The sequence below is a fragment of the Apteryx rowi genome, unplaced genomic scaffold (genome assembly GCF_003343035.1).
Source record: "Apteryx rowi isolate R43461 unplaced genomic scaffold, aptRow1 scaffold_135, whole genome shotgun sequence".
Lineage (NCBI taxonomy): Eukaryota > Metazoa > Chordata > Aves > Apterygiformes > Apterygidae > Apteryx > Apteryx rowi.
Window position 1 is genome coordinate 1,406,962 of NW_020447586.1, and position 27,238 is coordinate 1,434,199.

Here is a 27,238-nt window from a genome sequence, read left to right on the forward strand (position 1 = left end):
GGACACTTCCTTACCTGTCTTCAGAGCGTGGGAAGTAAAGCAAAAAGAGAGTCTTGTGGGGCTTGAAAAGTTGATTTACCACATACAGATCATAAAATCATACTCTTACCTTATTTATAAGAGACCTTTCTCCACAGACTTTTGTTTAATGCTACCCCAGGCTACCCCATAAAAGGCTTGTTCTAGTATCTGCAAATCAAATATTGAGTTATAAGATATTACACATGCTATGTATTGTTCTAATACAATTTGAAGCAAAGTTCTGCTAAGGAAAGCTCTGTTTTTTTTCCCCATGAGGAGATTCACTAATCTACTTTCAAAAATTTAACTTGCTTTGGTATTTAATAAAAAAAAATCTAATCAGTGGTGGGTTTATTTATATGTTGCAACTCTTACAATATCTGAAAAAAACAACCCTCCCCACCCCCCCAAAAAAGAGACATTCCAGGATTTTTCTTTCTTTATCAGCGTGCTAAATAAGCCTCCATAATTGTCAGTCTCTAAGCAAGAGCATAATCAAACTGGCCTTTCTCCAGTCCATCAAGTCCATCAGCCCAGGTTGAGGTTGGCATACTCCGGTAGGGGTCGAGGAGAATTCGGAAGCAGCGAACAATGAGGATTCCCAAGAAAATAAATAATAAAATCACAAAGACAAAGGTGGTTTTCTGTTCCAGAGTCATGCTAGAATCCGGCAGCGTGTTTCCGGGTGGCAGCCAGGTGGCGGCGAATATCTCTCCCTCCATCATCCAGGAAAACTGAAAGGAATAATCCCACAATCTCCTCCTTTTCATCATCAGTTTGCTGTGGTCGGGGTTGAGGTCATTTAGATGCACTTGGATATCTGTAGGGCAAGGGGGAAGCAACATTAACTGTGAATGGCCCTTTTTTTTGGTTATTTCTGTACAACTTCCTCTGAATGGAGAAAAGGGAGATGGGAAAGAACTTGACAGCAGTTCTGCTTGTCTCTGTGTCCTATACCAGAGATCTGTTAGAAATCCTGAACAGTTCTGCTGGCAATACGGAGATGAACCACCGGCATTAAATGTAACTAGACCCTGAGCAGGGGGGTAGAACATTTCTGTTCTGCAAAAAGGAAAATGAAGGTTTTAATCACACTGTTCCAACTGATAAACTACAGAAATGGCAGGTGTGAAGCAAGCTGCGTGCTTTTTGGCATGACAGAAGAACTGCAGCCGAGATACTGATTTGAGTAGCGGTGTGAAAAAAGGAATGTAACTACAGTTTTATCCATGATGACCAAAACTGTTTTGAGGCAGGATGGACCAGGATCTGCTGCAGGCCAACGAGATGCATGCCTCTCCAAGAGGCCAGACAGACACCATTTAGTGCCTGTAACAGTGCAGTGTTTAGGAAGGAAAGACATAAATAACGTGTTTGAAATGAGAGGAAAAATTTTTAGGAAGGCACCCTGAAATAAGTACTAATTTATCTCAAGGGGAAATGCTTCCTCTTCTTAAAATCACAACTAATTTTACAATTGTAGTTACCAAAAAAAAAATGTTTTTTATGTCACCTACTTTGTAGCATCAAGAAGATGGCTAGGATTTGGGCCTGAGTTTGGCTGTTTCTAGACAGCAGAGCACATGCTGTGCTACAGCCTGCCTGGCACTTCTGCGTCCTTGACTGTCTGCCTGGGCGTCTGCCTACCATTACTCCCTCCTTTCTTATGCATTGGATTTTCCGTCTTGGGAAGGAAGCACTGCTGGATGCCAGAGTTTAGATCTGGTCATTGATGCCATTGAAATCACCTGCAAAGTCTGCTCAGGAACAGAAAGTGTCCAAACCTGGCTGAAAGAGAACTGCCACTGCCGTGGCACTGCCTGCCATACTTCATCTCCTACGAATCACCTCTGATTACTGACCAAAGCTAATCTCCGATTTATTAAATCCGTATGAGGGGTAATGGCTACATGCAGACTTCATCCTGCATTGCACACAATGGGGTCTCAGCTGAACATACTGCATTAATAGTAAGAGGGGAAAAAAAGGAACGGAAGACCAGAATGCAGTACATAGCATGCACAAGCAAAACTTTCAAGTAATTATAAATGATCTGTCACTGGATTGGGGTCAGTAATGATTTATAAGCATGAATCAGTAAGAACAGTTAGTAGGTATAAGTGGATTAAGAGAGCACAGTCATATTGGTATATTGCTAGGATTATTCTAAAAGCCACACTTCAAACAACATAGAGAATGTATTAAAGCGAAACAGATATCAGAACTGCACGGCTATTATTGCCTGATTCAGTCTATGGCTGAAATGATAGGAAGATGCAAAAGATGTTAATTTACAATCCTTTGAAAGAGTGTTTCAGCTACCAGCTGATAAAAAGTGCAGAAGACTGTCTAACAGAGAAAGCTAAAACTTTGGGAACAACCAGTTATAAGACTGCCAGATTTTCTATGATGCCGGTGAGGGAAACAGTCAATTCCAATGATAAATAACATTGTTATGAAAAGGAAAAAAGCATAGAAACTGAGACAGGAGTGCAACATTGTTGCAGTGATGCTACAATGAAAGTCAAAGATAATGTTGCCCCCTTCTAAAAATCCGGTTAGTCTGATTTCAGAAGACACTGCAGCATGCACATTATCTCATGGATTTCAATGCTATTTAAGCAGGTTCTCTCAGCTATACACATATTTTGGTTATTAACATGAAGACACTTTCCTAAAACTGCAGTTACAAGATACACTGTATTATTCTTGCTCTCAGCACAGATCTGAGCATTTTAGGAAAGGTTTTCCTGACATCTTTCTAGACATTACCTACATGCAGTTAGAAACTGTGGGAGAAAATGCAGAAGATGGAAAGTTTGTGACTGTCAAGAATGATCAACTTTTGACATGCTGGTTTTAAATTCCAAACTTAGAATACACATATGACTCAGTACAGAGTTTCTCTGCAGCTTTTGAAGAAACTTGATTTAAAGAAGATATGCGTAATTTGTGACTGAGTGATAAGCTAATGCAGCTCATTATTTTCCTTTAGGATCTGAACAGGAACCTAAGTGGGATAATGCAGAGAAGAGCCACATATTCATTTGCATACCAGTGAGCACTATTGACTGATTTTATGAATCAGCAGAGATGTCAGATTATTTTGCACTTAGCAGTTTTTCACATTCAGGCTGCTAGTTATCACACTATAGATGATATGTGGCAAAATAACAGGACTGCATTGCAAGGCTGAAAGGAACTTATTTTCTAGGCTTTGGGCTTCCAGACAGCCTTCGGGGGAGGCTCATTACGCCGTATGATCGTAARCTTTTTGGGGCGAGCAATGTGCCTCCGTAGGATGGTGTGGTACCTGGCATAACAGCATCCTTTGTCCAGTGTGGACCACTTCTCCTGCAAGTTAAAACTTAAATGAGACCATTAACAGTTTCCTAAGTGACAAGATGATGTTTAACTATCCCCACTGAAGAAGCACACAGCTACCTGAAAGCAGGAGCTAAAGGCATTAACTGGGTGTAGCTAAAGGCACAAGTTGAGGCTTTGGAAACACTTCAGCCACATCAGCGCGGGCTTCCACAGCCCTCATTTACCCTGCTTTGAGAAAGCACAGCCAAGCAAATACACACACGGGTCTTATAACGTCCACACAGCCAGCAAACAAACCAGTCCTTCAGCCCAGTGTGGCCTCTCTCATTCATCTGGGGCAACTGGTGAAAGGGAGTTCCCGAGTCCCAAGCCCTGCTGTCTGCCAGTCACCTTCTGCTGTGGCAGCAAAGCTCCGCTGGAGCTGGCACCACTGCCTCTTTCTGGCTGAAACTGTCACCTGTCTAGGGGAATATATAGAAATGACAACATAATCTTAAACTGGATTATGCTGCCTGAGAAATTCTGCAGTCCTCATAGCAGTTCCTCTAGTCTGCCTGAAGTCCATCCCACCTCTGTGGTACTGATCCAAGGCTGACAGAGAAGACAGGAACCTGGAAGAGGGTGCAAAGGAGCTGCAGAGGTAGCCGAAAAAAGCCCTTCCCAACAGTATGAGGGAGATTTCTGCTTCTGATCCACTTCTAATGCAGATTCCAAGGGGCAAAAGATGAATTCATGAGCATGTGGCACATTATAGGTATCCCTATTTTAGCATATATGCATCCATACAGCCAAAAAAAACCCCTATAGATCATAACAAGTGAAGTAGTAGAAACCAGATATTAGTAATAATAACACAGCCTCAAAGTGTTTCTTTTTAGCTTGTTCCAATCACTTAATATCTGAGCCAGGTTACTRTATGGGTGGAAAAGCCTCAAGGATGTTTAAAAGGAAAAGCTGAGGTAACCAAGGTCCTGAGCTGCTTTTTTTCTTTTTTAATGTCTAAGATAAAATTATAACTGATAGAACAAATGGCTTATCCTTCAGTTGAAGGACTAGCCCTGCCTCCTTTGACTGCCCCAGAGGTGCCCCATTCAATTACTTGCTGTAATGGGTTCCTTGCAGGTGCGACTACTGCTTTGTTTAATGAGGACACAGTTGCACATAATTCTGTCCACATCAGGCTGCTGTTATCATTTCTCCTCGCCAGTGTGCACTCATCCATTAGGTAGTTTGATTAAGGATCTCCCTGAGGTGGTGCTTACAATCCAAGTTACTCAATTTGTTAAAGAAACACAGAAAGAGGACTAAACCTGCGTATTATTAATAGCATTAAATAGACAGGTTAGTTGCTGGCACATCCTGAGGCTTAATATCCTTCATATAGTTTCAGGAGCCCATTTGCAACCCAGTAGCTGAGCCATTAGCATAGGACCTGGTCAAATGTCACCAAAAAGCAGGTTTTCTTGTCGAGCCGCTAAGGTTTTTGAAGTTAAAATGTCATTGAATTAATTAGTTGATAGTGGTAGCTACACTTTGATAGGAAAGATGCAAATTTTCAGGACTCTGAAGAGCTAAACTTGTTCAAAGCACCTTTTCTGTGCTTTCAGCATTTCATTTGTTTTTGAGTTGACTTTGATTAAAATTTGCTCTGTTAAAAGCATTTCCTTGCATACAGTTTAAAGTTTCTCGTTTTGAAAACAATAGGACTAATGAATCATTCTAAGATCTGCTTCTCTAGTAACAACATATTTACAATTAAATCGAGCTTTGCTCTGGTGTTTAAATTGCCCCATTTATTACCATATATGACATAAATGGCATTTTGTATCAATGCCCATAATAGTCTTATAAAGAATGACTATTGTACATTTGTGAGCAGCCAAAGTTAAAGAGACTGTAGAAAATCACATCTTCTCAGTTTGCTGAGTAGACTCTCACTTCTACCGTTTTCCCAATTCTTCCATCCTAGGTGTTCATAAACTCTCCAGTGATTCTATTCATGTAACTGCAATACAGCATGAGTAATACTCTGTGACAAGTGACATAAATTCTGGAATTTATCTTCAATTAGCATAAATTATTCCAATACAGTCTGAGGTACACACAGATTAGAATTATTGGTCCTTCATCTTTCAAAAATACTGAGGAGTTGGTAACTCAACAAGTTACTGAAGGCATCCAAACTAAGATGTGACACATACAACCCAAGTGTACATGGATTTAAAATAAATAATAGAGTGAAACACCATATAGTATGTCAGCATCTGGTTTTGCTATTGCTGGTCAAATCATTAGCTCCACAACCATACTGTGTAAATTACGTAAAACATATAGAAAAGTATTTGAAATTAGTAGGTTCAAAGGAGGAATCTGACCAGCCAAAAACTCCTTGAGTCACAGGGATGAACAGTTTAGTGTATTTAACCTGATGACTAGACACAAGGACAAATTTTCTATTACTGCAACTAGCTACAGTTCCCCTGACTTAATTGCCATCGTGCCTACTTACACTTTTGACTCTGTAAAATCCAAGTGGCAAAAATTACAATCAAGCAATAGATGCATCAAGACTAAGATTAAACAGTGTATTTTCCTGCCTTTTTATTTTTTTAAAAAAGTCAACACCTGGGGACTTTCTTTTGCCCTTCTTATTCACTCTGGATTTTTTGGCTTAATCTATAAGGGCAGAATGTGGGTCTATGTCTTCACTGGTGCTTCCCAATGTACGCCTGATATGTAGGTATCCCATATTAGTGGAGCAATTGGGTTTCCATTATGGAATATCTCATGGAATGTAGCAGGCACACAATTGTGCCAAGCCCATGCACATGATTTTCCTATACCACCCATACTAGTTTCACTAATTAGTCACTTCCTAGCTACAAAAATACATAGCAAGTTCCTTCAGGCTCAGACATCTGTACACAAACTAGTCAAGCAGAGATATTTCCATTTGCTCACAGCTCAGTTGCTGTGATAGACATTTTAAACCTACCTTAAATAAACAAAACTTCATTACAAAAAGATACCAGGCTAACAAATGAAATTACATGGGGCCTACCCTTGTAGCCAAATGTGCCTCACATTCCTCTGTACTGTATCCTGTACTGTTGCTGCCAACAGTCACTGCACAGTCTAAATGGGAATACTAGCAACGCTCTCTTTTCCTATACTTCATCCTTTTCATCTTAAAATTTTGAGGTCAAACTGTTGTTGCCCTTCCCCTGCAGACACAATCTCATCTTCTTCTCAACAGCTTTTAAAGACAGGTCTTCATGTGGGAAAAGACCACTTGGTGCTCCATTCTGCTGTTGACAGTGTTAAAGCAAGTTGATGGGGTTAACATCAGCAATAAAACAGTGCTAGAAAGGGATCTGCTCTTTTTTCTACAGAGCCTCTCCAATACCATGTAACCTCAATTTTACTTAATGCCCTCTGGAATGCTTTAAATACAACTTTACCTTTGAGGGGCACATACAGTATTTGGAATTCCTGTGACTAAGGTGTGTGAGGAAGACATATACCCAGAAGAGGTCAAAGCTACTACAGAAGCTTGAATTACTCACTGCGTTTGCTAAAGTACCTGCTAGCTTTATGGGATACTAGATGTGAAGATCTGAAGGTACGGATCTGTGAAGCATCAATATATTTACACCATCCAGGAATCTGTGCGATGGTTTGAAAGATGCACACAAACTCCATACACTCTTCTTTTCAGAAGAGGGGTTACAGATATACAGACAGTATTGCAACTCTTCTCTCCAATGAATATCTTAAGTGTGTAATAGTAATAAGATAAGCAAAAATGCTAACGCTTTGAAAGTCAATAATGTGCTTAATATCTTTATAAGCTGGATCCCACATGAATCAGCAGGTAGAATTTGTTCTCTTAACAGTCACAAATCTTTACAAAAAAAACCATCTGCAGCTCAAAATGACATGAGATGTATTTTATACCTCCTTTTCTTGCATTACTGAAAGATGAATTGTAATATACTTTCCAGAAAGAAAACAGGGAATATGCAAGAATCTGATCAGTACTTATTCATTTAATTGCTGTAAATATTAAATCTCAATGTCATTATTCCTGACCTGCTATGTAGGAGGTACTGTATATAGACAGTATTACTCAGGCATATGCAAGATAAAGGATTAAGCAATAAATAAGTAAAATTAGACAATCAATTTCCATTAAACAAATACCTTCATCTAGTCGAGAGCAAACTTGACCCATTTCCCACTGCAGCAGTTACAGGTAGTTACAAGTATCTTTAGTTTCCATTCTTCTGCACCTTCCTTGTATTTCTAAGCATAAAGGCTCAGGGACTGCCAAGGAACTGGGGAACACCCAAGTTCTAAAGCTGCCTTTTAAAGGCTCAGAATTTCACACAAAAACCAAAGCTGAATGAGAATCCTATTTGTATTTGTAAATACAAGTAATTAGCTGACAATACTGTCGTTTCTTTAAAGTGAGGCTATAATTTCAGTTCTGCCTCAGCAACTCTTCAATGGATTCTGCCTCACTGAGTGCAGCAGTAGCCTCACAGCCTGTCTGAAACCATCCTCAGCAGAACATTAACATTCAAAAGGTGTACCAAAAGGGAGGAAAAGAAAAAAATCACAGGGTATTCCCATACCTTTGCAAAATCAAAACTACGAATCTACTAGTGTTTCTCTCTTCTTCGCTATTGACTGCTGTCAGTGATCTGTCTCTCTAATGCCAATTAACGCTCCTTTTATCAACCAATCTGAATATTGATTACAATTTGTGACCTTCAGCCAAATACCTTAATCCCTTAGGAAAAAAGCAGTGGGTCATATGGATACCACTGGTACACTTTCTTTACAAATAAACTGATCTTGCAATGAGAGAGGATATACTCACCAGCATTTGCTGCTGGGTTCTGGACTTATAGCTACAGTTTTTTGCCCTGGGAGTTGTATTTGTTTCCAGGTACTAAAGTTGCCCTTAATATAGCTGCTTTTTATGTTGAGGGAAAATAACTCACTAAAGCACAAAGGTTCCTTTTCCCTTTCTTCCAAAAAAAAAAAAAAAAAAAGAAGTTGGTTTAAAATATCATTCAGATAGGCTGATTAAAAAATACAAGTTTTTTTTTTTTTCCCCCCTGAGTTTCTACTTAGCAGCAAGCAAAGACACACACATACACCAAACCAGTGTAGGGTGAGAGAATGTTCTGATCTCTCCCAGTGCAAATGAGTTTCCAGACACTCCATATTGTCATAACCCCCCTCCAAGAAGTGTATGGGATATTCTTCACTTCTCATTCTTTAGGCTTCTGATACTGAGAAGAGATCTGAAGGTCAAATCCCATCAACTATCTTCTTTTCTCTGCCCCTTGCAGATTTCCCTTTCAGTTTAGAGTTACTCCTCTCAGCGGGAAGAAGGGTGGCCATGGGAAGCATCCTTTATTTTAAAACGGTAAGCCTGCCCACCCTACTGCGGAGCGCGGAGGCATGCTTTTGTGTGTGCAAGAGCACCAACTATGCTCTCAGAGATGGTGCAAAGCCGCCTCCCCGACTACCACAATGCAGACACACTCATGCTGTAGACACCCACGTGGACCCCCAGAGACACCCAGGCACCCTGGTAGGGCTGTCTTAAACCTATTCACAGTCTGGCTTTTCAGGCTTCATACGGTTATAAACAAAGAGAAAAGGAACGCCTCTCGCTGTCACAAAAAATCCTCTACACAGGGCTCCCTACGCCCCCGTCCCTTGCAGGGTAAGCAGGTAACAGGGGCTGTCCGGAAACCTAGGCCTGGTGCACACACTAGTTCTGCACTAGTGCGATCATTTCAGTTGCCAGCATGCTTCTCTGCAGAGTAGTTACAAATACACACTGCAGCACAAACCACAAGGTACTCTGCTTAGGAATGCGCTATCGCTCGCAACCGGGTATTCCTCTGCCTCTACAGAAATGAATTTCAGAGAGCATTTTTCAGTGCCTTGTTCTCCTTGGCACACATGGGCACAGGTGAGAGTCCAGTGCTGTGCACTGTATTCTCCGAGTCCCTGAGGATCTCAGTCCTCCAGATTAGCTTCAGAAAGGGTCTTCTTAGGCTCTTTCAACCACTTTCCTCAGTCCCATCAGAATCTCTCACTTCCCTGACTTTGAAGATCCAACCTATAATTTCTCTTTTTAACTTTTCCGCTTTATTTTTTCCACTTTCTCATCCCCAAATCCTTCAGGTAAACTAGATTTGATCCACTCCTTTGTTACAGTAAGCAACCTCTAGAAGGATAACGATCAAGGTTTAGTAACCCTTCCTCCCTCCCAGTCTGAAAGATTCATGACAAGACTTGACAAAAGAGGCTGGATCACATTCCTGGAAGATTTCATGACAGAAGGATTTCATAACATCAGGCAGAAGTTTTCTATTTTGCATTTAAGCTCTCAAATAACATCATACAAAGTCTTACAGTCTTTCTAGCACATTACTACAGCACCACTGCTCTGTGATCCAGACAAGCTGATGTGCATTACAGGGGGTACCTTTGTGTCATGAAGAAACTCTTCATCCCATAGCTCCTTTTAAATAATTCTCATTGTGCTACAAGTTTTCATCTTCTACTTCAATCCACACAGTACCAAGAAGCTGAAGAAGTCTGCAAGAAAAGAAGGCACGATTCATTTCTTACAGGAAGACAGATCATAAGAGCATGAATCCATAACCCATGAGGGTACTCCCACAGGAGGAAAGATTTGCTCCTATCACTCTTTATGCATTTTATATTAAATTGCCATTGGATTAAAAAAAAAATCAGAAATAGTTCTGGGAGCATAAAAGCTGGATGCTGCTGCCTCACTATGCAAGTTGAGCCCCAGAGAAGGCTTATGCAGTGCTTTTCCTAAGATCTGGTCCCAGCAAGGGACAGGCAGGAGCCGGGAATTAAGCAGAATAGCCCAGAGCTATGTCACACAGGCCCACAAGCAGGCTGGAGAGGGGAGACAGGCGGAGAGCCTCGTGAGCTCAGGCAGGCATTAGGCAGGGAATGTCAGGGCTCTGACTATCGGCTTTAATAGATGCTGTAGGTCAGTCCTCTAAAGTTTGCAGTGAGTGCATCACATCCCAGCTTTCAAACCCAGGAACTGCAAACTCTTCCATTCTTATTTGATTTAAAAATAGGATGCTAAGCATATGCCTTTTAATGGAAATAACACTGATTTCTGAAGTAAATATCAGAAACACTGGTATTTCAGCTAATTTTCTACAGCACTAGTAATTAGATTCATTTGCATCTCCAATTATTTAATAGGAAAGTTCCTTTAGTGCTCTTCAAAGAAAGATTTTCTCAGCCAATATCATTAAAATATTTTCTGTCGCCTTGATTTGCTTTGCTATAAAGTTATGCTTTACTCTTGATAACTTTTTGAAAAAGGAGAGTTGAAGATAATTATGTTTAATATTTACATGGGCTTCAGTTCCAAAATCTATATCCATTTTGAAAAGCGTAAATAAAGGCAACCTTTCAGGAATCAGCCAGATTTTGATTAAAAGCCATAAATGCAATGCTGAGACATTCGCTGCAACTCAAAGACATTTCTGCCAACTTTTTAATGTGCTTCTGGTTTTGTCTGTTCACAGATCTGTGACTTACTTTCTGGGGAAAGGCGGGGGGTGCTGCTTCGCCCCTGCTGTGGGCAGGTGCCCCTTACACAGAAGCAGGCATCCCACTTGCAGATCCTCTTCCTTCCACCCTGCAGTGCTCTCTCAGAAGTCCAGGAGGCCTGTGCTGCCATCAGGCTTACAGGGAGGAGAAAGGACGATGCCAACAAACTTCCCTTTTCCTCCAGAAGTTGCTGTCCTGGATCTTTTACTGAGCTCCCCTAACCCTCCTAGCTGATGGCACAACTTGCCTTTCTATGTCAGGCCGGGCAAGATGATGCAGAGGAGAAAGCTCGCAGCTGTTTTGGCAGCATTCGCACAGCCCAAATAGCCTTCCTCTTCTCCCCCCAGGAAATGGAGGCAGGCCAGATGGATTTGGTCCACAGGCCACCAGTTAAGTGGCCTGAGTCTTTCTTTTCTGCAGTTGGCTTTAAGTGCCACTGGCACCTGGAGGCATCCTTCCCTGTCACATGTGTTTGGCTGGTCATATGAGCAGCTCCTGGCAGATGCATCACAAATGCTATAAACACCTTGCCTGCTGATGCAGATACAGATCAGGAATCTCTTGGAGATCATGGAGATCCTCATTCCTGCTCCTCCTTCCCAGACCCCACAGCATTACCACTGGCACTCCCTCACATCTATCACAAATTGAAAAATAAATCCACTTAATACATTCATGCATATTCTCAGTCAACTGTTCCATCCTCTCAGGGAAACTCCACTGCTTTTCTCATTTTGTGCATGCTTGGGGAAGTTTTTGCCAGCAGGCAGGTGAAGGTGTCTGAATACCCTCCTTAACACAGGTAATTCCAGAATAACAATTGTCAGTTAGACATTTTCAGAATAGAAGTAGTAGGCAAGCAAAAGGACTCCCAACTCCTTAGTAAAACTATCCTAGAGCACAGATTGCTCCCCGGCAGTAACCTCAGAAGCAGGCCTTCAGGCAGCATGACCTTCTCAGACTCTGCCTGGCCTGTCTATTTAACATGCTTCTGTGCTGGAGTTTCATCTGTGGGATCCAAGTATTAGGCAGCTTTTTCCATGGCAGTTGCTTGAGCAGCTCCATACATGTTCAGTTTGGCAAGTTAAAACTATTTTTGCAGGACCAAATAAAATGAAAATAATGAAAAACCAGATCATTTCTAAATGGTGCCTCAGCCTACTTGACAGCAAACATCTACTGCTGCCACGGCAAAGTGGGAACAATAAAATGTTCACGTCTGAAGTAGATGTCATATTTTAACTGAGATTACTCTGGTGACTGTGTAGCTTCCCTGCTCTCCTGTCCAAAGTGGTTACCTAATGTTAGCATCCTGTTACCATCTTTAATGCTAGCCAGCACACAGAGATCAAATCAGGCAGGCTGGGATCTCAGCCTGGCCAGAGAAAACAGAAAGATTTAGTTTTGCATTCAGAGTAAATATCATTCCTATTCCGACTGTCAATGTCCACATCTGTTTAAATGATCCTCAGCCACAAAGACGTCTAAAATCTGGCCAAGGACAAGGTGGAAACAGCACTTTTCTCTGGGGGGCCAGGGGTTGTATCCAGAGAAAGTGATGGGAAAAAGCGAACACTGATAAATTGTGGGTGACAGCACCCCATCTGGAGGTATCTAAAGTATCAGCATGATATTGATAGCTGCAAATCAAGCTCTCCCTTTCCTGTTTGTCTGGTTTCGTTTTATGCAACTATGCCCCACGGGGCCCATTTCAGACCCTTCCCAAGTATTTCCTTGATGGTTTTGCCACAAAAACTGACAAAAGCCTTCCTGCTTCAAACTGTTCTGAAGTGCAAATCAAGTCACTCTCCTCAGACTGACATTGAAGGCTGCCAGGACTGGGGTGCAACCACAGTGGAGTTCAATGTCATACTTAAAGTGCCATATGCTCCCATCATCTTAAACCAGACATGGCATTCAAATACTAACTCAATGTACCCTGCTATTTCAGACCCTGTGCTTGCAAACGATATTGCGCTAATATTAATTTATTTTTCCTTTGATTTGTATTCTTTAGTTTGCACTGCAGTGATACTCCTCCCCCCAAAAAAGAGTAAAATCTCCAACATTTACACAATTCTTCAGAATAGCCAAGATTTCAAAGTGAATTTACTTTCTTTGCATTTTTCTCCCGTTTTCTATTTTGTCTTACTGCATCCCAGACGTGACACCTGACATAACATGACAGCACACTTGTGCTGCCAAAACACAAATGATTGTAAAAATAAAAATCTTCTACCTCCCTCCCTATATTTGATTTATGCAGGCAGCTGTGTAAAATTCTGATGGTGAGATAGCAGTGACTGATGCTGTCTGCATGTAAGAGTACTAGAGACCTTTGTGACAGGCAGCATTAGAAAAACAACAATTTAAAGTTATAGCTTGCATAGACAGAGTGGAATAAGAATACAAATAGCTCTATCTTTAATCCATAGGCATATTAGCCATTAAATGAGCAATGTGCAATTTACTGCTATAATTCCGAAAACTAAGACTGAATTAGGATATATAGCCTTCCAAAAGACATTACTGCATTATATAGGAACTGTGATTTGGTCTAATGCATTTCAGCTATGTCAGTCAAGGAATATTTTTATGTCTAAGTCACATTTAAAAGAAAAAAAATACAGAGCAACATCACTGAACAGCATTTATTGTTTAAGAAATTATAAACTCCGTCCGACATTCCCATTCCCTCATTAGCTAGCCTGCCTTAAAAGTCATCCCAGAACAACATAAAGAGCTTTAAAGTGATGAAAACGAAAATATACAAGACAGCTTAATGAGCAGAACCCTGGCTTTTTTGGCTGTTTGATTTGTGATGATTTTCGGGAACTTTGCAGAACCTGAGAGCTGCTGCTGAGGAATGAGCCGGGATTGTCTCAGCAGAGAGGCCGAGCCATACAAACGCTGACCTTTAGAGCAATTTAGAGTGATGAGTGGGCTTTTTCCTTTCAAGAATCCACCTTCCTTTACAAAAGCTGCCCCTTTTCACAATGATGTCATCTTCTGAGTGTGTGTCATCAAGGAAGAGGTAGATGCCTTAGATAAAGCCATACAGTTATGTTTCTATACAACATGCTACGTAATGCCAGCTGAGGAAGCTGGTATTGCCCAGGTGATTCTTACCCACTGTTGTGGTTACATTTGGACTTTCAAAGGCATGAGAATCATCTTGCTGACTAATCCAGAAATGCCAAAGGCAACCGTGCTTTTCCAGTAAAAATCAGAGAACTTCTATAATGAATATTTTACACTTCTAACAGTACAACAGGTCACGCTGACACACTTGAAAAAAGAGCTTTGCTCCCCACAGCTAATACTACAGTGCTGCCATTGATATACTATACACAAATGTTATGCATTTATATCAGAAAATAACAGAATATAATAGTAAGTAATTTAAGTAATTGTTTCTAATGGTTGTTAAAATAAGAGAATACTGTTTGCACAAAGCCTGCCCACAATACATTTTAACTGTGAGCATAATGAATTTCATGTGACAAATGATTAGTTATGCAATTCTTTTTTCCAACTAGTATAACAACTAGTATATCATAATTACACCTCTTACAGCCCCATCTCATGGAATTTATAATTCTTTGAAAATAAAATTAGTCTCCTTAATTAAAGCTAAAAGCATGTGAGCCCACACAGAGAGAGAGACACAGAGAGACAAAAGAGCTATTTAACACTGCTCTTAATTTACAATCAGTATAAATTCATATTCTCCATGATTTGGGCAATAGATTAAATTCTATTTTAAAACCTGGTAACAAATGTAATAGTTTTCTTTTTAAAAGGCTCTTAATGCATTAATTAAAATTAGTCTGAAGGATTCTGTACAAAAGGTAGGATGTTCTTGAGCTGTGACAAACAAAGGAAAGTATGCCAGGTCCTCAAAAGTACATCAAAAAAGATATTTCAAAAGCAAGGAAGCCTCCTTATGCATTACTGCATTTTCATATACCAATGAATTTGTCATTTACTAATAGAAATACATGTAAAAATTTATAACCTTCAACTTGAATCATATTATGACCACTCTCATATCAATGAAAACCACATACATTCCTCTTTTTGAAAAGTAATTGATTGTATAGCCTTCACTTTTTGTTTCGGCTGATATTTCAGTAACCTGCAACGGACTCAAATGGCACCATTTTTTTCAGCCTTCTTTGCTTTACCTTGAAGTAAAAAAGTAAAATTACCAGAATCACAAAAAGCACCCGAGTTATTTTTGTCTGCTTTGGGATAGGCAGCAGTGAAAGGAAGGTAACCCTTCTCCTTTCCACTTGCTCCCACAGTCTCGGCAAGGTTGCCCACAGCACTTGGTACTTTCTTCCATTGCAGCCACCAAGCCTGAGGAACAGATGAGCTTTTCTCCTAGAGAAAATCTGTAGCCAGCCTTTTCTTTTCCTAATTCTTGCTTTAAGAGAGCCACTTCACACTGCAGCAAAGCTGGTAACATGAGCTACTGCCAAGAAGGGGCAAACTCGCTCCCCCATCTCTCTTCCAGCCCTGAGCATTCCCACCACTTCTTTGCATCAGGCACAGCTATCATGCAACTATAGCATAAATCAGGTAAGGGAAACTCATCTGGGGAAAGAAAAAAAAAGGAAAAAGAAAAAAAAACAAAAAAAGCTCTAATCAGATCAGTCAGCATCTCAGGAGAGAGGGGTGCAGAGGGGAACATGAAGGAAGAGGAGCAGCATCGCCCCTTTCAGCAGCTGCTCATTACTGGCTTGGCTTAGCTGCAACATGAAACTGCATCCTAAGCCTTCCTGCAAAGCTGGGGAGAAAAAACAGCCATCCAAGCACCTCTCCTTAGAGACAGAGGAAGAAAGAAATTAAAACAGATGAGGAGGATCCGTGGGTGTGCCAGAGGGCTCTGGTTACCTTGACAAGCAGATACGCAACATAATAGATTGGACTGTAATGGATCAGAGTTGAAAGGGACCTGGTCACAGATGGACTGGGGTGATTTTAGTGGCTTTAGTTGCAAATGAGCTGCATGCATGAAGAAAGGTGAAAAGAAGCTTGAGGAGGATAGAGGGAAGAAAAGTTGTAAGAAAGAAGGCTGAAGAGGGAGAGGATTTGAAGGAGAGTTAGTTGCAAAATGACAGTTTCAGTGGGAAGCACCTGAAAGCAAGAGGAGAGTCGAATGGCTGAACCAAAGGAACAGGAGTCTTCTACACATCAGGGTACTTACGAAGAAACTATAGGAAAATACCAGCTAACAGGAGGTGTGCATATACATATACACACACACAAATATATAGTATGGTATTCAGCTTATAATCATGCTATAAGCTGAAGACATTTCTGGTAAAGGAGCAGAAATATTGTAGCAAACTGCAAGGCTCCTAGCCACCCACAGTCACACATTTCTCTATGCTATCTGGGTACTCCCTGTGAGCGCCAGCAGTTGCACCCATGCAGCTGTGAAGCCCCGGGTCTCAGCGGGGCTCTGCCTTCACTTCTGCTACCACGCAAGAGAAGAGAGAGATGGAAGCTCACCTTTTCCTAGAGGCCCCATTTTCTTAGATTCTCACTGTACAGCTGCAAGTAGGAAACTGAGGGGAAAAATCCCATGTCAGAGTCTGGGGACGTAGCTTCTCTATCACTTACCTGCAGAGGGGAAAACAGTTTTGTGCTGGTTTTAAACGTAATATGATATACTAGAAGCCTCAGAAGGTTCCTTTCTCCCTTGAAAGAAAAACTAAAGGGAATAAAAGCCCCTCCTCCTGTTCTCTACCTTTCTTAATTTACTTTGATAAAAAAATGGAAGCTCTTTGATACATCTGACATGCCTGAGATTAAAAACAAAACAAATGGAACAAAAGAGAAGGACAACAATCCTTGTTCTGGGAAATCTCACTACGCTTCATAAAGCTGCAAAAAATGTCCCCAACATTTTTTAAATCCTTTTCAATACACTAAAATTGTTCTGATCAGTCTCAACCACTACCTGATACAGCATTTTAAAAGACAACTTCCAACATTTTACCCTTCAGCCTTGTTAAAGGCAGACTGCGGTCTGGCTAAGAGCAGGAACAGGTAAGGTATCACAGCACATGCTAACTGTGGCTGACTTCAATGAACACTGAAAATGCTATCAAAAGAGCATTTCATTGCTTTCTATCACACAGCCTTCAGGAGCACAAGCATTTATCAATAAAGCATTCTGATGACACTAGAACTTCATAGCCCTTAGGGCTTTCCAGATGATAAAACCACACTTAACACAAATTTCATTTAAACTTTAGATATAAAATAATAATAAAACAATTGTAAAACTTGTGAAAGAAGCTGACTTAACAGAACTGGAGACTGCAACTTTTTGTCTTGCAGGCTCTGCAGTAGTATGACAGTGCCTCTCCCATGCTGCCTATCTATGTATCTTTACTCTGGTCTGATGGGACATCTGATGAAAATGAAAAGAGTTAATATTGATTCATTCACTCCTTAACCTCCAATTCAGTCCTTTACTGCCAACAAGCAGAGCAAGACAAATGACACATTTCACAAAGCCCTTACAGGACTTTAAATGGAGACCTCTGTATTTTATTTAAGATACTCATTTGGCTACATACCGCATAACCAATAGCATGAATCTCTCAGAAGGTAATATAATAGTCAGCTAGTTTATTTGACAAATTTAGTCTTTTTTCTGCTGACAGAAATTACTTGATACATTCCCTTTTGAAGGGGTGAGCAAGAACAACTTGCAATTTAGCTGTGCTTAGTCGTATATCAGTGTCTCTTGTCCCAAACCCCAAGCATACAAAGAGGCAGAGTTTCTGCCCTCCTCTGAGCAGTCTACGCACACTGTGATCATCCCTCCATGGGGTTTTGCCATTACTCATTCAAAACAACAAACCTAATCTTACTTTCCTTTTTCTCCATATGCCCAGTCATTCCCAAAATCTGCACGCATAAGCTTCCCCATCGCATCCCCTATTCTCCCCCCCCCCCCAGCATCGAAGAAGTGCTGTGTGCCACAGTTCCCATCAGAAGGCATTAATTAACCTGCTTTCCTCTGCAGGATTTTACCACTTGCAATCGCACCTTCCTCTAGTCAACAGAGACACTTTATCACCCTGTTGGTCTATGCCTTTTGCAGAGAATCACTGCAAAATAGCTACACTCAGGTAGATTATTGTTTTTATCCTCAGTTCATCCTAGCTTGATTGAGTGCAGCCATCCTGTAAAACAATCAGTCTGCTGTTTTCCCATCGGCCCGGCATTCCCATACCGGAGGCGATGCGGGTGCCTTCGCAGCACCGACACCGCAGTGCACCTTGCAGGGATACCTGAGCTTCCTTGGGGTAAGTGCTGAGGGAGACAGTGCAGCTACACTGCGAGCACTTCACGGGAACTGATGTTCTCTGACTCTTAGCAAGGCAATGCCCTTACACCACAAAATACCACCTCGATTATCTTTGCTTTGCCTTGGCCGCAATAACTGCAAATATTAGAAACAGTTGCAAACTCATCCGTTGCTCGTTTGTCCTACTGCGCTGCTTGCCAAAGCGCCTATAGTTTCAGTGAGATCTGTAAGCTTACTACACACACAAATGTCTTCTCTTTGCTTTATATTTAATGTCTTCAGGTTTTACCCCATCCTTTACCACTATTTAGGGGACATATTAAGACGTTCTCCCCGACTGTTTTTCAGTTCCATCAGAGAAATCTGCTATACAGGTTTCTTCATAGACTTCAATTACTTCATTTTTCTGCATGCAATCTTAGCAAAATGTCACAGAGAGCAAGCCTCTCCTGTGAGAAGGAAAGGAGAATCTGTTTTGACAGGCCATTTATAATGGGCAACTCAAACTGCGTAATGAGTATATATCAAATGTCTCTGGAACAGAAATTTAATTTACTTTTACTTTATGAGAATTTTATTTCCTGAAGAGAATTTTGATTCTGCAGATACTGCATTCTCCACTGAAATGCACTTTCTTGAAAATTCTCCACAAGCTTTCATATTTTTGCATTAAAAAATATACCAAAATATATATACCAAATAATATTAAAATATATATATACCAAAAAATATATATAAATATATACAAAAAAATATTCCCTCTTCAAAACAAAAATAGGGATGACTATCTGATTGTCCCATTCACTCCCTATTCCCACAATTATAAACAAAACCTGAAACTGCTGTCTTTTCAGTCCCATTATTTGAAGCCAGTATGAGCTTATCCCAAGGCAAAACCAATTACATCAAAATTATTCATGGAGATGTTCATCTGACATTCAAAGGATGCTCCTCCTCCTCAACCTTCTTCACTTGGTGAGCCAGTGGTGGGCATTTTGATCCCACTTGCCTGCTTCTCCCTGCACTTTGATGGCTCGAATCTTCCTTTTTCTTTTAGTGGAAGCTGAAATTCTCACACTATCACATGCTGGTAGGAACTGGGCTTTAAATAAGACATCAAATAGTCATAAATAAACTGCAGGAGTTGGCAGCCTTGTCCTTTGGAGTTCGCTTGCTGAGTAGTCAGAGGCCCTCAAGCCATGTTCTGACTTGCACCAAGGGACCCCCTGACCACTGCACCTCATTTCGAGAGCTTCTCTTTGCACCTTCATGTAATTTGGCAGTACTGGGGCTCAGCCGGTTTTCAGAAGAGCAGTGTCATAAATCACTGTTATTACCACCCTCAATCACCAAGAAACACAGGCACCGTGTTAAGAAGCTATGTTACAGTGCTGCTTTAGATACATGTTTGTTCGGGAGTCCTTTGAATGCCACATCAAATATCCTTTATGGTAACACATGCGAGCTTCACACAATTGCTTAAAGAAGAGCAGTACTTACCCTACCCTTACTACTTACCCTGAAGCACTGAACTGGTGCCTGACCAGCTTTAAGGTGCAGTTGCAGTGCTCTCATTAAAACCACTATAGTTTTCTGCTAAGATTTCCAGTAGTTAAAATATTCTGCAAACATGTTCTCTATTTCCCAGTGTCCTCATGACCAAAAGTAACAAGATATTTTTGGACTTATATGATTTTTGAATCATCACTTCCAGAAGAGTAAACAATTGGAAACAAAATTAGAAAAGCTTCGCTCAGTGGAAAGAGCAGAAGAAATCAATAGAGAGAAAACACAATGTATACTAAGAGACCCAACAGGTTGAAGGAAAATAGATGTGGATGGAGACAGGTATAAGAAAAGATGCGAGGTTTTTCAAGGTTTATTTGGAAGAAAGGAATAAAATGAGTATGAAAATGGCTGCGAGTCAGAAAGAATGAAGAACATGCACAGTGTTTTCATTCAAATTTATTTTGCATACGACAGAAAATTGAAAATGCAAAGCTAATAATTATGTATCCCACATTCAGCTACTGCATGTTACATAAAGCAAAAGCTGACATTTTCTCAAATATTATATACTTGTTTAATATTCCACAGACATCTTATTCAATGAATGTGGGATTGTTTTCTACCTTCTTTTGAGAAGGTAAACTCCTCAGTTGCAAATCATTTCACAGAGTGAAATTTTACCTAAAATGTTGTAATACTTTTTCCTAGAAGTCTACCTGTCAGGGCAAGAAATGTGGAGCCAACCTTTAAAGAAAATGATGTCATTTCTTGGGATTTAGGGACACAGAAAACAATAAAGACTGCTAAGGCAGCACAATACAGAGAGGTTAACTGGATGCAGATCCTGCAGGACATACGTCAACTTAGAGCAGTAAAGGTACCTGATAAAGTGTGAACACATTGAAGTTCACAGGCTCCACTGAGATCAAAACATAGCAGGAGAAGATAGTAAACCAGATATGGGCTTGAAGATGTGATGGAGACAGAGACAAGACTAACTACACAGGCATCATCTCATCTGCAGACATCTGCTGAATCAGGGGACTTTCAATACAAGACAATAAACAGAGAAAATTACCTGAGAGATAAAAACCAATCACAAAGTCAAAGGAAAAGTAAAAGCCCAAACAAAGCAGGGAAACAGCTTGTGTTCTCCTAAGAAGCAACAAAAGACAGAAAATTATATAGCAAGGAAGAAAAGAAAGGAAGCAAATCCTGGGAAAGCAGAGACTAGGGCTCAGGAAAAGAGGAGCCAGGCAGGCAAAGGCTCAAGAGAGACTGCAACACAGCACAGTGTGGAAGAAGAACTAAGAAACAATCTAAAGTTATCTTCTGTTTTCAGTTATATATTAAAATGCCCTTACCAAAGGCAAGTGTAAGGACTATGACCTTTTGCTGGCATAATAGGTTTGGTGAAGAATAAAACCGAATATCAGCTCTAGGAATAATTGGGCATGATAGTACTAGTAGCATTTCTTCTCCAGCCCACATCTGAGAGACAGTAAAAACACATGCAAAAAATATATGCTGGTAAAATATAAAAATAGGAGAGAGAGAGCACAATGACATTGAGAAATAGAGAAGAGACAAGATATCATATAAGAAGAAATGAGTAAGATTGAAGACTCAAGTAACTGAAATAGGAAATTCATTTTAGAAGCAGAGATCTATGTCACGCACTCAGGGACTAATAAAAACTTCTGTTTGAAGCTGAGGATTCATCAACAAGAGAAAGACATGAATGCATCTACCTGATCACGCAGGATGAGTACGAATGGCCAGAACTGAGAAAAAACGCCATTGAGACTGTAGAATATTTAGGATATCAGTATTTCCAGTAGAAATCAGGAAGTAGTGAAGTAGGACCCCAGTAAGAACTCATCTGGAATATTCAGGTGTATTCATACTATTTTACTTTAACAGTTAACTAAGGTACTAGAATTAGGAAGTACGTTACCTTTACCATACATAGTTAATACAAAATTTCCTCCAAGGATTTAGAGCACTTAAAATAGGTTCTGAGTGTCCTTTACAGGGCTATCCATCTACAGAGAGCACAGACGTGCCTCTGAGTCCCACGACTGAGGGGTCATGGTTGTTGGTTATGGGGGAGCACAGCATCAAAATCTCATCCCATTGTTTACTTTACTCAATAAAAGTTTACGGATATCTGCAGGGGAGAAAAAAAAGAAAAGAAACAAACCCAGAAAAACGTGCAATAAATCTTATCAGTTGCTACACCAATTCCTCATTACTTGCTACTTCTTCAGGAAGTCTGTGGAGCTCTATAAAAAACACAAGATGACCTGAGAAAAACATGGCTCTAACTTAATATGGAAATGCAGGCACAACTTCTGCATTTGAGGATGGTAATATTTGATTGATAGATATTTTCTTGGAAAATCTTGTTTGACATAGCCCATACCAAATGTTGTATTCTGTAAACATTAAATGTGGTCATTAGAGATTACTCTGTTTCCCTGGTATCGAAACAGAAAACTTTCGATATAAATAACTAAGTATATATAAACATAAATACAAATTTGTATACAGTGGCTTCTCAGCTTTTAAGTGCTGTACTTATTTTTGTGAGTTGCAAAATGCGATTGTTAAAAACATGCAGACGTCATGAAGTTGAGACTTCAAATAGGTCAATTACCTTGTCTTTGTCAACTCCTTGCACTGATTCACCATAGCCACTAAAAGTATAGCAAGATCTATCTAAAAGTGACTCCAAGTATATTATAAACATTTTCTGAAAGCCATCCTCCCTGGTTCCCACAGTGTATCCCAGGTGTTTCCTCTTTATTATAAACTAGTCTGATTTTTTTCAGTTTTTGCCTACAAAATCAGTTGGAATTCAGATTGTGAATTTACCATGTTGAAATTTAATGTCTAAATTAACTGTGTTAAAAGCAAGCTAACATAAGATTGAAGATGAGATGCAGATGTGTGCATTCTCATTTATAGTTATCATTGCAAGTGAACTGTATTTCAAAAATTCTGAAGAGCATGAAGATGTTAAAAATAGGTATTTTGGGATTGCATAGTTGCTGCTTTCATTTTAAAATGCTGTAAAAATTACTTCCTCTTCATATTTTCCTGTTTTAAAATATCTGAATAATATTACTCCCATATTTGGCATTTCTTATTCAAGGTAATCTGAAGCCACAAACATTCAATTTCTAATGACAAACTGTGAAGAGATATCCAAAGAAAATAGGATTTTACTTATGAAATTGTTTCTGGGCTACGAAAGTGTGCATAACAGGGTATATCCCAATTTATTAGTACAGGTATAGAAACAAAAGTAGACTGGATCAGTTAACTCATGATGGCACAAAACTCTGTCAGAACAGAAAATTTATAGCAAAATTCAGCTGTCTCCGTATACTTTGCTTACATTTATTTTAGAAGATTTCTGACATGTATTTTTCCCCCAAACTTTTCCTTTGTGTTTCCCCTGCCAGAATTTTCCTCACTGTCCTCCCAGCAGCTCTTCTCTTTTGCATGGCACCAAGAAAAAAAACAGCAAGATTTTCAAAAAAGCATTTATGTGACACATGATTAAATTCCTTGTGAGAGATAGGGTGTTCCCTCTGGAAAAATTAGCTCTCAAATACACGATCACTGGCATTTTCCACTTAAGGATAATGTTAGAAATAGGGTTTCCTCACAACCACTTTGGGACCACACAACCTCTGAGCATTTGTCCTGAATGGACAAGAGTCACATGTTTCCTTGCCAGCTGTGCTTGGATCCAGGTGTTTCCTCTTGCTCAGTGACTTACTGTGACTGTTTGTTAACCATAACTTACATTTCCACAGCAGTGACAGGATGGGAGTAAATATCACAGCGCCTGGAATGGTCATTTTTGTGTTGTTTCCCCAGAATCCCCAGAATCCCAGTCAACAGGGAAGGAAGTGGAAGTTTTTAATCAAAATTTTCATTCCTGAGCAGGAATAGGTATGGAGTTAATAGGAACAGAAAGTAATCTGATATTTATTTTATTTTAACAGAGAAATAATTAGCTAGGTCAATGACTAAGCTCTGAATAACATTACCAGATAAATGTAGTCAAGTGAAATGAATGGGCTATCTCTAAACTAAATGCATGCTATCTATCTAAATATCTTTGCAAACAGTCTCAGCACAGAGACTTATTGTTCTTTGGAAAATACCAAATATATTTACCTTTTCCAATATGTATTTGTAAAAATACTGAAAGCTGGTAACATTTTCTTTTCCTTCTAGTATGAAGTCTAAGGACGGATATTCTCTGTTGTATAACACTTAGAGAAGATTTTTGCAAATTTTTACATATGACTTGACTTATAGAAAAGCCCTGCTGACACTGTGAGTTGTGAGGCTGATATCACCGTAGCAGATTCGATTTGGGGTCAATGTTGGAAAACGCAGAAGAGATACTGATAAATATGGCTAGTGGAAATAATGGGCACAAATCTCCTCTGCTATAGCCTCTATTTAAGAGCTTTCAGTAAATGAGCATTATTTCCAGTATTTTCTCCAGGAGCCTAAAACAACTGGTGAAATACTCAGTTGTTGTAAATTAGTTACGCTTCCCTGATTTTACATGGATTTAAACTATCTAAAGGCCTACAGGGCTGTACTTCGGAGTTAAATCTTAACTACAGAGAGATATTAAGAACAGCTGTTCTAAATTAAATTCTTTCATTAAAAATAGCTACCATTTTAATCCAGTATGTTTCAACTTCTTTAGAAGCATTTACTAAAAAAAGCCAACAAAAAAAAAGAAGAAAAAAGAAAAAACATTTTCAAGGCTTTAAAAAGACCTGAATGTTTCAATTAAAAGCAGCAGTAAAAGATTCCCTCAGGGAAGGAAGGATAAAGGATTGGAAGATTTCCTGTAGGTGGGAAGTGGTATGATGTTGGGGGAATGATCTTTTTGATATTTTTTTTTAATCAGAGTTTTTTGGTTTATTTAGCTTTAAAGCAAAGCTGACTAATTTAAAAGCCAATTTTACTGCAAGAGCTGATTAAAATTATCTGCCCAAACACCTTCACTATTTTCATATCTCTTTTGACAAAAATTACTCTACAAAAAAGCAAATGGATACCTGAGCTATCTTCAGGGTGTAGTTGCAGGGGCAGCATTTCAAGTGGGAAACAACTTTTGAAACACATCAAAAGCTTATGCAGAAATTACTGTACTACTAACATTAAGAGAAGCTAAAGGTACCTTTTCATTACCACTACTGAGCTCTTCTATTCAAACTCGTGACTGACCAGGAGATCTCAGATTTTGAGGAATCTGTCTTACAGTCAAAAAAATTATATCTGCTCTCTCTAGAAAATGCATGTGTGGAAATTCTTAATTCTGCTTACAGCAAGAATTAAACAACTTGTACAATGCAGCAGTACTATATTTATAAATGCAAGTTTATTCAAACTACTTGTATCAGGTAATAATTGCACCAGTCTGAAAATCAAGATTTAGCCTTGGTTAAGTTCTCAAATCTTTCTGCATTCAGAGTCTTTATGATAAAATACTTGCATTCAGCCATAACTCTCCCTATTCCAAGCCACTAAGGTGTTAGTCAGCTGTGGACTGGAAGGTAACTGTTAAAACAAAGTCCTACCAGATCTATCATGGCTAGCTAATAAAGGTAAATAGATGTCCAAATCACTAATTCTCATGCTCAGTTTAAAAATGCAGCATTAGGAAATTTATCTGCATTTTACACATACGCAGCCATTCCTCATGCAGGCAAACTTTTAATGTACCTCACATGTCAACCTTAAAATCAGCATCTTTCCAGCTGCTTTTTTCCCTACACTGCCTTCACAAATAATTCAGACCTTGAGGGAGGGCTGAAGAGAGCAGACTGCTTGCGTTCCCCAAGTGTCTCAAACCAGTCACCAAAATGAGAGAGAGGAAAAAAAAAAAAAAAAAAAGGAAAAAAAGGCTGAAGAGGGCTTTATTTTTCCCAGCCCTGCAAAAACAATTCAAAAGTACATTCAGATGCATCTTCAAATTCCTCACATAAAGATTATTACCCTAGACTGCAGTGCAAAATTGTTTTAACTTTACTCCCRAGTAGACAATCAAATAAAATGTATCCTGGATCATTTTAACAGAGATAATGCATAAACAGCATCCTCTTACACAATATAAACTTGTTGTTATTGCTGAAGTACTAAAAGCAGCAGCAATTTCCTTATAATGTAATATCTCACCTAAATAAGAGCAGAGGCCAAAACAAATTTTCAAAACATCCAGGATCAGATGTAAACCTGCAAGAAAAAAAAATAAAGATGTGTTTTTGAAAAATGTGAGAGTACCAACAGCTTCACTGAATCAGACCTGAGAATTTTTCCCCCCTTTTCCTGTTTTTCTTTTTATCTGGGCATTTCTTTTTATTCAGGCGTGCATGGTTAGACTGATATTGTCGCACTTGTATAAACACGTATCAAGGTATTCCAAGGTATTCCAAGGTATTCCTTGCCATGCCTAAGAGCCAATCTTTAGTCATTAGGGACATATAGTATTGCAATTGCAATATTTAAGGCAAGGTTACCATTTGTCACAGTGTCAGAGAACTTTCCTCCTTAACATGGGTTACTGAAAGTCGTTTTTTGCTCACAGGGCTGGACCCTGTGGTCCCAGCTATCAGCCAGTGCCATCATGTGGAGACAGGAATCGTTACCCTCCACGTGCCTGAAGTGCACCGAGGAATGCTAGTCCAAAGGCCCAGCGCTTTGGCTTTGGAGGACTGGAGATCCTCGGGAATGGATCTTTTCTGGCTGCCAGATCTCCCACACTTACCTTTATTGCTAGCCTAGAGGTGAGGATAAAGTAGTACATTCTCTTAAAAACCTGTATTTGCAGTAATGAAACCAGTTTGAAAAACAACAGTTCACATTATTAAGGTGATTGACAATAAAAATCTTCCTTAGGTATTAAGATCATCCTTAACACTAGAGACCTGTTCATAGCTGCAATGTCTTCCTTTTAGGTTAAACTACAGTGCCCTTTCCTTAATTTCCTTAGCCTCTTCTGCTCTAAGTGTCCAAGAGGCTGTGAAGGAAGCATCCTCTGGAGCTCACCAGGTAGGACATTTTCCAGTTGCTTTCTGCAAGGAAGTCGGAGACAAATCAGTTTATTTCTCGACAGGCAAGATAACACCATGCTGTGAAACCCAAGCACGACTCTACTGCTTCCCTCTGTAGATGCGTGCTTCTCCAAATGGGTGAATTTAAATGAGGTATCTACTCATTTCATTGCTTGAATCCACAGAGTGGTGAAGACAGCCGCAAACTGCCAACAGCCCTTCTGTCATCCTGCTTCTGTCTTTCACTAAGGAAGCTTTAGCTTGTAACTCACAACAGGAGCAGCTGTAAAGATGGAAGCTGATTGACTTTCCTTCCTTCCTA

At 39.8% G+C, this 27,238-nt stretch overlaps 1 protein-coding gene across 5 annotated transcripts; it reads right to left on the minus strand.

Moving 5' to 3' along the window:
• Nucleotides 1–391: 391 nt before the first annotated feature.
• CTXN3 (cortexin 3) lies at nucleotides 392–26,100 on the minus strand. 5 transcript variants are annotated; one of them, XM_026056987.1, is made up of 4 exons: nucleotides 20,704–21,025; nucleotides 16,501–16,611; nucleotides 9,863–9,975; nucleotides 392–841 (listed from the first exon to the last, which is right to left on the minus strand). In XM_026056987.1, exon 4 carries the CDS (start codon nucleotides 792–794, stop codon nucleotides 501–503), a length of 294 nt encoding a protein of 97 aa, XP_025912772.1. In that variant the 5' UTR covers nucleotides 795–841; nucleotides 9,863–9,975; nucleotides 16,501–16,611; nucleotides 20,704–21,025; the 3' UTR covers nucleotides 392–500. The 5 variants fall into 5 exon arrangements, with proteins under 5 accessions (XP_025912772.1, XP_025912774.1, XP_025912773.1 ...); XM_026056989.1 differs by lacking the exons at nucleotides 16,501–16,611; nucleotides 20,704–21,025 and adding an exon at nucleotides 26,042–26,100; XM_026056988.1 differs by lacking the exon at nucleotides 20,704–21,025 and having other exon boundaries at nucleotides 16,501–16,621.
• Between the last annotated feature and the right edge of the window lie 1,138 nt (nucleotides 26,101–27,238).